The sequence below is a fragment of the Magnolia sinica genome, chromosome 3 (assembly GCF_029962835.1).
Source record: "Magnolia sinica isolate HGM2019 chromosome 3, MsV1, whole genome shotgun sequence".
NCBI lineage: Eukaryota > Viridiplantae > Streptophyta > Magnoliopsida > Magnoliales > Magnoliaceae > Magnolia > Magnolia sinica.
Window position 1 is genome coordinate 76,731,476 of NC_080575.1, and position 12,060 is coordinate 76,743,535.

General features: G+C 38.2%; 1 protein-coding gene and 1 non-coding gene across 2 annotated transcripts; both read right to left on the reverse strand.

Moving 5' to 3' along the window:
• Nucleotides 1-947: 947 nt before the first annotated feature.
• Nucleotides 948-1,941, reverse strand: LOC131238571 (uncharacterized). The gene is made up of 2 exons (XM_058236242.1): nucleotides 1,178-1,941; nucleotides 948-1,070 (listed from the first exon to the last, which is right to left on the reverse strand). The coding sequence occupies exons 1-2, from the start codon at nucleotides 1,779-1,781 to the stop codon at nucleotides 1,042-1,044; spliced, it is 633 nt and encodes a 210-aa protein (XP_058092225.1). The 5' UTR covers nucleotides 1,782-1,941; the 3' UTR covers nucleotides 948-1,041.
• Nucleotides 1,942-11,625: 9,684 nt separating this feature from the next.
• On the reverse strand, nucleotides 11,626-11,732 carry LOC131241810 (small nucleolar RNA R71). The gene has a single exon (XR_009169380.1). It is a non-coding gene; the product is annotated as a small nucleolar RNA R71 (small nucleolar RNA).
• Between the last annotated feature and the right edge of the window lie 328 nt (nucleotides 11,733-12,060).

Consider the following 12,060-nt stretch of genomic DNA (forward strand, 5'->3'; position numbering starts at 1 on the left):
AGACTTAGTTTTCTCCCATTCCACAACTCAAAAGGAGTTTTGCTTACTGCTTTGCTGGGAACCCTGTTTAATATATGAACTGCGGTTTTGATCGCATCACCCCACAGAGATTCTGGTAATGTTGAATTGCTGACCATACTTCGCACCATATCCATAAGGGTGCGATTACGTCTCTTAGCAACTCCATTCTGCTCTGGAGTACCAGGCATAGTGTACTGAGCAACAATGCCACAATCCTGTAGGTATTTAGCGAATGGCCCTGGATTGCGTCCTGATTCGTCATATCTGCCATAGTATTCACCACCACGGTCAGATCTGACAACTTTAATTCTCTTATCGAGTTGATTTTCAACCTCGGCTTTATAGATTTTAAAAGCATCCACAGCATCCGATTTCTCACTGATAAGGTATAGGTACCCAAAACGAGAGTAGTCATTTATAAACGTAATGAAATATTTGTGGCCACTCCATGAGGCTGTAGGGAATGGTCCACAGATATCTGTATGTATAACCTCTAATAGATCTACACTCCTGGTTGCACATTTCTTTCTCGTTCTAGTCTGTTTTCCTTTTATGCAATCAATGCATACTTTATAGTCAGAGAAGTCTAGAGAATGCAAAATTCCTTCTCGCACAAGCCTGTCTAATCTCTCACGAGATATATGGCATAGCCGCCTGTGCCACAACATGGAGGAATTCTCATAGTCTAGTCTTCGCTTGGATCCCACTACATTTCCATGCAAGGTATTAATATTATAGACGTGAGAGGCAATCAAGTCTAACTGGTATAAGTTGTTTATTAAAGAGCCGGTTCCAACTTTAATTGAATTAAAGTAAATACTAAAACTTTTATTTTCAAAGTGGAACGAATATCCCAACTTATCCAAACAGGAAATTGAAACTAAATTGCGCCTTATAGACGGCACACAGAATGTATTAACTAAATTCAAAAAATGACCAGACTTCAACTTAAGCCTATAGACTCCTATTGCCTCCACGTCAACTTTGACACCATTGCCTACGTATACTGAGCGCTCCGCATCAGTTGGTGGCCTGGCCTGTAGTAATTCCTGCATAGAAGTGCATATGTGAATAGTAGTTCCTGAATCTATCCACCAGGAATCTGCTGACACATCGGTCAGATTAGATTCAAAACAGACAAGAACAGAATGATTACCTTTCTTTATGAGCCAATCCTTAAAACCTTCGCAGTCTTTCTTTAGATGACTCGTCTTTTTACAAAAGAAGCACGGTTTGCCTTTAACCCGTTTGCGTTTAGATCCATTTCCAGATTGATTCTCATGGTTTCCAGATGGAGGACCAGAGAATCCATTATTAGAACCTTGTTTCCTCTTCCTTTTACCTTTATTCCCTTGCCCATGCCCTTGTCCTGAAGTCACCATATTAACATTTTGAACTTTTACCATCTGTCTAATCCTGTCTTCTTCTTGGACGCACTGAGTGATGAGTTCATCCAATGTCCACATGTCCTTCAGAGTGTTATAGTTTACCAGGAACGTGCCGAATTGGAGAGGTAGGTTGTTCATGATCAAATGAACCAGTTGATCATCAGTGAGTACAAGCCCTAGAGCACGGATCTTAGAAACAACTTCGATCTGCTCTACAATGTATTCACGGATGTTGCCTTTTCCATCGTAGGACGAGCGAGTCAATTTATTCAAAAGAATGCCCACTTCAGATTTATCAGATTTCTTGAATCGTTTTCCCATTTCAGTCAGGAAAACTTTAGCCTTATCTGTTTCAGGCATGACACCCTTCATCGATTCAGAAATTGAATATTTAATGACTTTCAGGCATGTATCATTTGATCTAAACCATGCAACCCATCTATTATATTCAGCTTCAGTGGCATTATCAAATGGCTTTGGCGGTTCTAGTGTTATCAGGGCAAGATCTAATTGAAGACAGCCCAGTACAACTTCAATGGCGTTCTTCCATTAAGTATAATTAGATCCATTTAAGGGAGGGACTTGATGCGTATTAGTTGGAATTGAGACTGAAATATAAGAGATACACATATACTCACATTAGTTCATTATTTCACAAAACAGTTTAGTAAACAAAATATCAGACAAAGATAACTGATTCAGTTGCTAAGGGAGGCATCAACTGAATTATCCAGGATGACGATGGGCCCAACCATCTCATCCTAGTAAGAATCTGTCACATCATCATCATTCCTCCTGTGGGAGGTAATAATAACATGTTAGTGATCCTCCTGAACATGAAGCTGAGTAATGTAAGTCATGTAAATTTGAGACACTCAACACCTATGGGTGAGATGAGTCTTTCAGTTTTACATTACCAGTACCATTTACTTCACCCGTTCACTTGACTGCCAAACGGTAATCGTCTATGTTTTCGTTACCGTACGCATGAAAACGTGAACGCAACTGTATGCAATCTTTCTGATCCCAATGTTACAAGTCTGTACTTGTAAAGTTTTCATCGATTGAGGTCACTATGGTGGCTAACACAACCGAATCCAACACTACAAAGACAGACTCAAGATTGCAATCATAATCCTGCCTCTCCATGAATTATATCTTAATCGTGTGATGCGGTCCATAAGTTAGTTGATTTTGACCTTTTGGAATTCCTTAAAGTGAAATAGGTTTCACATCTTATATTCCAACGGTCCATATCAACGCTTAAAGATGGGTGATGGGCCAATAATAGGGTCGCACCTGTACTCTATACGATCTAAAAGTGTTCAATGAGCATGACTAATCCAGTTCCTAATATCCACATGATAGACAAATGGTACGGAACTTTGCAATTGGATGGTTAGGTCCATGCATAGGTGTCCACAAGATGGACAGATTAGTTTAAACGCTTAATATAGATGGAAGTTCACGTAATCATCTACCAAGCAAAATAGACATAATATGTCCATAAGTTAGCCCAGATTATGACACGAAATGATATATGATGGTCAATATTTAAAAATTTAATGGACTAGTTTTAACTCAGGGGCCCACCATCAAAACAGTATAGTGAGCACACTGCCCGTGATAAGCCCACGAGAGAGTGGGAATAGATCCCGTTCGCGGGTACAGGAGTCGGACCCGAATACGCTTAATCGGGTCCGAAGACCCGATTCCATATAAGGTCGATTTCGACCTAATACTCACAGCGAAAGGGAAAAATCGTTTTCGCCCCACTCCAAACCGCGTCTGAAAGGAGGGAGAAAGGAAGATCAAATCCCAGCTATTCCCCTTGTCCGTCCGATACAAGTAGTAGAGATCGAGATCCTCTCATCTCTGCAAACCTTAGCGGAAGCAGCGGCTGCGGCGGAGAAGTGGCTGCCATTGATGGACGCGAAAGCACAAGACGCTGGTTTAGATGAGGATGAAGTAGAAGACGCATAGCTGTCCAACAAAGATGGCGGCTACAGTCTCCATGGTCATCTCCCAGAAATACAGGTAAGGGTATATGAAATCCCCAATTTGGGATAATCGAATGCGAATCCAAGTTCTGTATTCTGGAATCTGAAAACCCTAAATAGATGTGGGTTTCGTATTTCCAAATTACCCTAATTACTGGATCCAGATTTGGAGATTCGAATCTAAATCCCTAATAAGTCTGATTTCAGAATCCAGGGACTCGAAAATTCCTAATCTCAACTTGATTTTGGGGTTGTAGATATGAAATCCCCAATTTGAGATTTGGGATTTGAAATCCCTAATTTATCTGATTTGGGGATCCAAATCTGAAAACCCTAATTACCTGATTTAGGGATTCCAAATCCTAAATCCTTTATTTTATTCAGGTCTAAATTCTGGGAAAAAATCCCTAATAGTTGATTTCTGAATTCAGGGAAAAATCCCTGATTTCAACTGTTCCAGGAATTCGAAAATCTCTGATGCTGATGTGAGATGACTGAATATGATCTTCCATACCTATGCACAGATAGCTCTGATACCAACTGTGGGATCTAATCTAGATGCGGAATAGGCCCACGGATCTGTCTGTGCATGGGACATGGCGATCAGGGGTCGGATAGCTTACCTAGCTGAGACGCCGCCATGGAAGCCGGATAAGAATACCAGAATACCTGTAGAACTTAGGATCTTCTTCTCCTTCACACCCTTTCTGCAAATCAGTAGATGTGACTCGAATTTCTGCTATATGGTGTAGGATTGGGGACCCAGCTCTCTTTTATAGAGTCTGTGGAGAGGGAGTTTGAAACCCATCACAACTCTCTCTCCCATGCTCCACGTTGTAGCATCCTAGTTCAACTCAAACTGCTGTCTGCGTAAGACAGCTATAGCATTCCAGCCCTAGTACGCAGAGCTGCGCAGATAGACTACGCAGTGCATCACCTGAAGTGGGGCCCACTGGTCTACTCAATCATCCAGTCCAACTGTATAACAATCCAGACCGTTGATCAGTGAGGCCCACTAAATAGAGTTCTTACAGTTCAGAGTTAACAAACACTGCTTAATGTAAAGCGCTTTCAGAGTTCAGCGTTAAGTGAATATTTTCATAGTTAACAAACACGCCCTAAGCCCTGTTATGGGTTCTTGGATGGGTTTTTTTTTCTTTACCCTTCCTTTTGGATTAGGTTACAAGGCTGGAGGGTTAATGTGGGTGGACTGTATGTATTGTTTAAATTGACAGGAGCATGTTACTGGATGGACTTCCGATCAGGTGTTGAATGGCAGGGCCAACGTGCCAATACGGAATTTATGCTACAGTAGATCTTATTTAGGAAGGTCAGTTACTGTGTATGAGGGACCATCATAGGCTGCCAGCTGCATTCTCGTTGAATTTCTATACCATACTATCAAACATGGAATTTGGACCTTGACTGTAGGGATTTTTATTCTGTTCAGCGAATTAAACTAGAGAAATAAATATATCTTGAAGTAGATGGCAGAGACAAATATTGATGTAATTATCATTACATCAATGTCTATTTATTATAATTTACATTCATTTCAGGGCTATCAAACAAGGCGTAAGTTTGTTCCGGCCAACTTGAGTTTTGAATGCTGCTGCTTTTTGTATTTTCACTTCAACCAGATGAGTCATACCTGATTAACAGGTATGATGAAATTTGAAAGATGTATCCCATGGTCATTCGCATGCAAAACTATGGTTGTCATTCCATCGCCATTGTTCCCTCTCACGTAGCCCACCTGGGGTGTAGACGTGGCTAATTTATTTGCCCATATCTTAGAGTGGACGATAGAACCTGACAGATGCAGTGTATTTTACATATACAACCAGTGGGGCAAGGGTTTCAACCCATGGCTCAATGATAGACGAGTACTTCTCTCAATACTGAGGCAATGGGTTTGAATGCTATGCGGTGTGTGTGAAGTGTGAGTGCCTTTTGTTTTTTTACACACACCCCACACACCCATGCTGTAATGGAATTTCACCACCTATGGGTACTCGAACTCTTGAGAGTCTGCCCACTACTTTTCCTAAGTTATTAAAGAGGGGCATCAGGAGGAACAAAAGAGAGGAGAGGCTGATAAGTATGTTGTTTGCCAAACATATTAATCTTCTTAATAAGTAGAAACTAAGATAAGCTAGTAGTTTATCTTAGGCAACTTACAATCCAAATAGGCCCTTAACGTGCATGAAATTAAAGCCACGCATCAGGTACAACACCCCTTTGTTATCCTTCACCCTAGAAATCAGGATGACTCGACACTCAAGTGAGCCCCCTCAAATGAATTTACTTAAATCCTGTAAATTCAAGTGGTATGGTGGGCCACCCCAAATGAATATACTTAAATCCTGTAAATTCATGTGGTATGGCCTACCTAAGTTATGGAATTCCGTGACTTTTGTGGGCAGACACTCCTATGAGGCATTGAGAAAAGGATGCTGCATTCACATACATGTAAGAAAGAGATGGTGGTCAACAGCCAACGGTGGACAGTCAATCCCCACATTTTCTGATTTCACCCCCTTAAGATTTAGATCTACCTCTAATATGTGCTGACATCCTGACATGTAGGCGTATGGAAAGTATGTGACTCAGTTATATAGGCACTCCCCACATTGCCTTTGTTGGATGGGTTTGGGATATTCCGGCGGGTTACATGCAAATGCAAAGAAACTTAGCAGCACGTGACTTATGCAAAAGTGAGAGGCAGGTAAAATCTAAGATGTTCATTGAGGCAGCTAAAATCTTAGCCATTGGTTTATAAGGATATAGATTTTCAAATTTCATTACATATCTGTTATTTATATTGAAAATCTTATTTAGTGTCTCATAAAATTTCAAACATCATGACACTTGTAAAAATCTAATTAAATGTTTGCTTGCAGCAAAAGTGAGGGCCGGGCAGGTAAAATCTAATGGTGCTTTTGGCGCATGGTATTAGATGTGATTAGGTGGGATGGAATTGCATTTGGTCCCGTGCCAATTCCACTCTATGTTTGCGAAGAATGGAAAAGCTTGGAATTAGATTAGATGGAATTGCATTGGTCCCGTGCCAATTCCACTCAATGTTAGCAAGTTGTGTAGGTCCCACAATGATGTGTGGGCTATATATATCTACACCGTCCACCCATTTTTCGAGATCATTTTAGAGCAGGGGCCAAAAAATCAGGAAAATCTAAAGCTCAAGTGGACCCCACCATAGAAAGCAACAGAGATTGAATACCTACCATTGAAAACTTCTTTAGGGCCACATAAGTTTTGGATCTACCTCATTGTTAGGCTCATGCCATAAAATGAGGGTACAAAACAAATAAATGGCCTAGATATAACACGTGTTATTCTCAATAGTTTCAAATGATGGTGCGTATATCTATTCAATGTACCACCGTATTACCAACGGGAGATGTAATTAAGCTTATCCCATGGTAATAGAGGATAATCCTTACCATGTGTAATAATTATGTTTTTTGAATCCCATCCCACCTAATCCTTCCCAATGCCATGCGCCAAATACCCCCTAAGATGTTCATTGAGGCAACTAAAATTTAAGCCATCAATTTATAAGGATGTAGATTTTTAAACTTCATTAATTACATATATATTATTTATATTGAAGATCTCATTTAATGTCCCATAAAATTTCAAACATCATATCACTTTTAAAATTTTAATTAAATATCTTCTTACAATAGCATGGTTGATATTATATGTAAGAGAGTTTTTATACAAAATTATTGTTGGGTAAATTAAGATGAAACTCAACTCTAAGCGTCTAGTGACTCCTACTCTCCCGCAGTGGTCCAGAGAAATGGGAAAAGACTGCTTAGTAAAAACTTCTAATCTTGGGTTGGCACCTTTTACAAGGCTAATCAAACTTTCCCAATAGAGGTGGATGGCACGGAATGCCAAGCAATAATTATAATTCAATTAATGGTCATTGAATAAATGACTAAAAGTAAATTACCTAGTGGTCCAATTTCCAGGGGCAAAATTAGATGGTCGTTACCATCTCCTCATTATAAATTTTGGGTTATGGTCCCATTCATGACTGGATTAGTGATTCGAAAGATTTAGGGCGTGTTTGGGCAGTGGGATTAGAAGGGATTAGGTGGGATGGAATTGCACCTCGTCCTGTGCGAATTCCACTTCATGTTTGGGAAGAATGGAAAAGCCGTAGATGGAATTGCATTGGGTCCCGTGCCAATTTCACTCAATGTTAGCAAGTTGTTGTAGGTCCTACCATGATGTGTGGGCTATATCCACGCCGTTCACCCATTTAACGAGATTATTTTAGAGCATGGGCCAAAAAATTAGGTAAATCCAATGCTCAAGTGGACCCACCATAGAAAGCAATAGGGATTGAATAGTTACCGTTGAAAACTTGTTTGAGGCCACATAAGTTTTGGATCTACCTCATTTTTAGGCCCATACCATAAAACGAGGTTACAAAATAAATGAACAATTTAGATATAACATCGTGTGTTATTCTCAGTAATTTCAAATGATGGAAGGTATATCCATTCAATGTACCACCATGTTATCAACAAAGCAGGGTATTAATCTTATCCTATGGCAATAGGGGACAATCCCTGATATGGGTAATAATTATGTTTTTTTAAATCCCATCCCACCAAATCCCTTCGAATCCCACCGCCCAAACAGACCCTTAGGTCATAAATTCCCATGGAATATTGGCTATCGACTTCAATGTTTACGCCTGACTCGTCAGTAACCGTCCTTGTCGTTTTATTTACGCGTTTCGGTCTCTTGGATGAACAGACGGTACTTCAAAGAGAAAGGTTGACTGGTTCGCTAAACCTCCTGAAACTGTATTCCTTGATTTCCCACTACAATGTTAATAAAAAAATTTCATGATGTGTGAATATTTGACTTTGGCATGCAAACGAAAAAAAATTTAAGTTTACCAAATGCACGATCATGGTAGCAAGTTTTGCGTGAAGATAATGAACTCTTGGGCTTTTGATTTTGAATATTTGTTTTTGATGTAGAGTGTGTTGCGGAGTGTTTCATAGTCAAGATGGATCATTTCATAGTCAAGATGGATCAGGAAAGGTCCGGTCGACATCAAAAGTGATCCGCACCGTAAGATCTTAAATCGGGCATATCTCGCAATCCGGAATGAGTTATTGGATGTAAAATATATAATTTGGGGTAGAACGAGCTACTTTAGCTACCTAACCGTACTATACCGGGTTGCGCAAGTTGGATTTATGAAATACCACCAGATCAACAGTTGTTTCCCTATTTTAATTCTGTTTTTTAACTATAAATAGTAAGTTTTAGTATGATTATAACTCTTCATACGTTGGGCTTTAAGAGTTGCGCCCAACGTGAGAAGTGCTTAGAATAATTAAGAGAACAGCTTGGCGAAGCAAAATAAGACACCATTTTTGGCTGAAAACCTTGCACACTAGTAGACATCACGACATCTATAAATAGTAAGTTTACTATTTATAGAAAGTTGCAAATTCTAGGAGTTTTAGTTGTAGTTTCATTCTAATTTCTCCCACATTGCTTGGTATCCCTATTTAAAGGCTTGTGAACTCGTTTAATTCATTCATCAATCAATTTTAAATTTTATAGAATTTATTTTCTATTTTCTTGTTCTTTTCCTCGTGGATTTGAGGAGTCTCTGTGAGGAGTTCAGAAAAGTTCCGTGGATTCAGAACAGTTATCCCTCTAAGGAAGATGTCGAGGGTCAAATATTGCATATTATCCCCCATTTATATCTTAGTTTAATGAACATGATAATGCTTAATATTCTATTTTACTCATGTTTGTGTTGCAAGGTAAATTTAAGAGCTTGGATTGAAAATGGTGCTAAAAGTATAAATTTGATGCTCAAGAATCATCAAGGCAGGGGATGGATCTTAGGAGATCGAGATTGAAGAATTCACATACTAAAGATCCAAGAAAACCAAGTGAGGAATGAAGAGAATCAAATATTTGAAGTGAAGAAAAGGAATCCTGAAATCGTCCTGAAAAAGCTATTCTGAAACTCTGGGTCATTTTGTGAAATTGCGTAGAGTGAAGTCTATTTTGAAAAACTATGCAGAGTGAAGTCTATTTTAGCAAACTGCGTAAATTTGAGGCGGTTTCTAAAGTTTTCCAACTAGGTGCGAAAGTTGAAGTTCCACAAATATAAATAGAACTCCTTAGGATGTTCCTAAGTATCTTCTAGGGTTTAAGGAATGGAGCAAAAGGGTAGAGAAGTCGTCGCCAAGAGTTTTTCTTCTTCTTCCTTAGTTGTTTTCATGTTTTTCTTAGGACACTTTGGTCTAATCATGTTTATGGTTAGCTAAACCTCTTAGCTAGGGCTAAGAGGTAAAACTTGTAGCGTGATGAGACATTTCTCTTGCTTTGATTCATGTTTATGTTGAACCTTCTTTGATTCTAATTTGATATTTAAGGAATACTTTCAGTTTTTAATGGTTTATTATGACTCAAATTACAGTAGATCTGTAATAGCTTTGAGTATCTTCTTTTCCTGATTTTGAGATTGTGGGATTGGTAAATTCTGTTGTCGGCCATCATCCCGTGGGCATGGTTTGGTGATAGAATCCCTTCTAATTATTACAATTCTCTTCCATTGAGAATTAGGTCAAAGAAAGTTCAGATTTGATCTTAATTGTTATATCTTCCAATTTGATAGGATAAGACTCTAATTCCAATTATGTTACTTGAATCAAGTAAGAGGGCTCTTTGGTCACTGCAAGTGGATCCTTGGTGCTCTAGTTCACTTTTGATATTTGATAAATCCTTCACAATTACTCTATTTTATTCCATATTTAGATTTAAATATTTTTCTAGTTCTAGTTCTAGTTCTTTTCAGAATACGTACAAGTTTAGTCCCTGTGGATTCAACCTTGTTCTCACGAGTTATTACTACATCGCGACCATACACTTGAGGTTGTGAACAAGTTTTTGGCGCCGTTGCCGGGGAATAATTGTTACGTTTTTCTACTTTCTATTGTTAAGTTTGGTTTTTTTTTTTTTTTTTGAATAATTTTAGAAATTAACTTGGCTTTCTATTTCTAGGTTTAGAAACTTTCATTTTCTATTTTTAAAAACTAATTTACTTTCTAATTATAGGATAGAAAGTTTCCTAATTTGTTTTTAGAAATTAATTTTTTAGAAACTTTCTTAATCTATTTTTAGAAACTAGTTTACTTTCCTTTTTCTTTTTTAGAAACTTACTTTCTATTTTTAGAAACTTTCCTTTTTCTTTTTTTAGAAACTAGGTTGCTTTCTTAGTTCTTTTTTTTTAGAAACCAACTCACTTTTTTTTTTTTTTTTAAAGTTTAGAAACTTTCCTAATTTGTTTTTAGAAACTTTTCTTTTTCGTTTTTGGAAACTAAGTTATTTTTTAGAAACTTTCCTAATTTGTTTTTAGAAACTAATTCATCTTTCTATTTTTAGAAACTTTCTATTTCTCTTTTTAGAAACTAATTCACTTCCCTTTTTCTTTTGCAAGATCCTAATACAGAAAATTCTAATTTGGTAACTTCTTTCTAATTATCTCTCTTTCTATTTTTAGATTTCTATTTCCCTTTTTCTTTTTTAGGTTTAGGTTAGATTTTAAAATTGAGGGCTGAGAGTGTTTCATTTCTAAATGGGTCCATGACAACACTCGATGTCTCATGAGTGAAGGAGGATTAGTTAAGGGTTTATCTATCCATCACAGGATTAGACACCACTTGAAATTCATAGAGTTAACCGAAGTTATGGGTACAAATTAACTGGCCAATCAACCTCCAAATCCACCCTAACCTAGGGTGAAGGAAATCCAAGATGAGAACGAGGTGCATCGAGCACCCCTGCCTTGTACTTTACGTGACTATTTACAACCGGCGGGGGTGAGCACCCCTTCTTGTATGGTTATTCCAGAAAATATAGGAAACATAGACATCAAACCAGGAGTGATCCAACTCCTTCCAAAGTTCCTTAGGCTTGAATATAAAAATTCATATTTACACTTGAAAGAGTTTGATGAGATCATAGCCACTTTATACTTTTCTAATGTGTCTGAGGACACAATTCGGCTCAAACTCTTTCCTTTCTCCTTAAAAGAAAAGGCTAAGATGTGATTACATTCACTACGTCCACGATCTATTGGCAGATGGAATGATATGATAAGGGAGTTGATAAAGAAACTCTTCCCAAATCATAAAACGAACACCATCAGAAAGTCAATTATGAACTTCGCCCAAAGGGAAGATGAAACATTCTTCCAATGTTGGGAGCGGTTCAAGGATCTTATCAGTTCATGCCCACAACACGGTTTAATTTGAAACGTGGTGCATAAAAAATTTCTTCCATGAAGGACTGACATCTTCCATGAGCCAATTTGTCGAGACATTGTGCAATGGGAAATTCCTGAATAAAGATGTTGATGAAGTATGGGATTACTCTGATAAACTTGCTAAAACCGCACAATCATGGGACATCTCCCCAAGAACAAGCATCACGTCTAAGCCTACTCAATCAAAGAAGAGAAGTAGAATATATCTTTTGAAAGAGGAAGATGATATAAACGCTAAAATGGCCAATTTCATAAGGAAACTCGAGGTCATTGAACTTAGGAAGGATAAAGATAAGGAAGTTGTCTACGA

Coding starts and splice junctions, on each gene's coding strand:
- LOC131238571 (XM_058236242.1), bottom strand. CDS start 1,781: ATGAAGGGTGTCATGCCTGAAACAGATAAGGCTAAAGTTTTCCTGACT. Junction 1,071..1,177: donor GGATTGGCTCATAAAGAAAG/GTAATCATTCTG, acceptor ACTTCTATGCAG/GAATTACTACAGGCCAGGCC.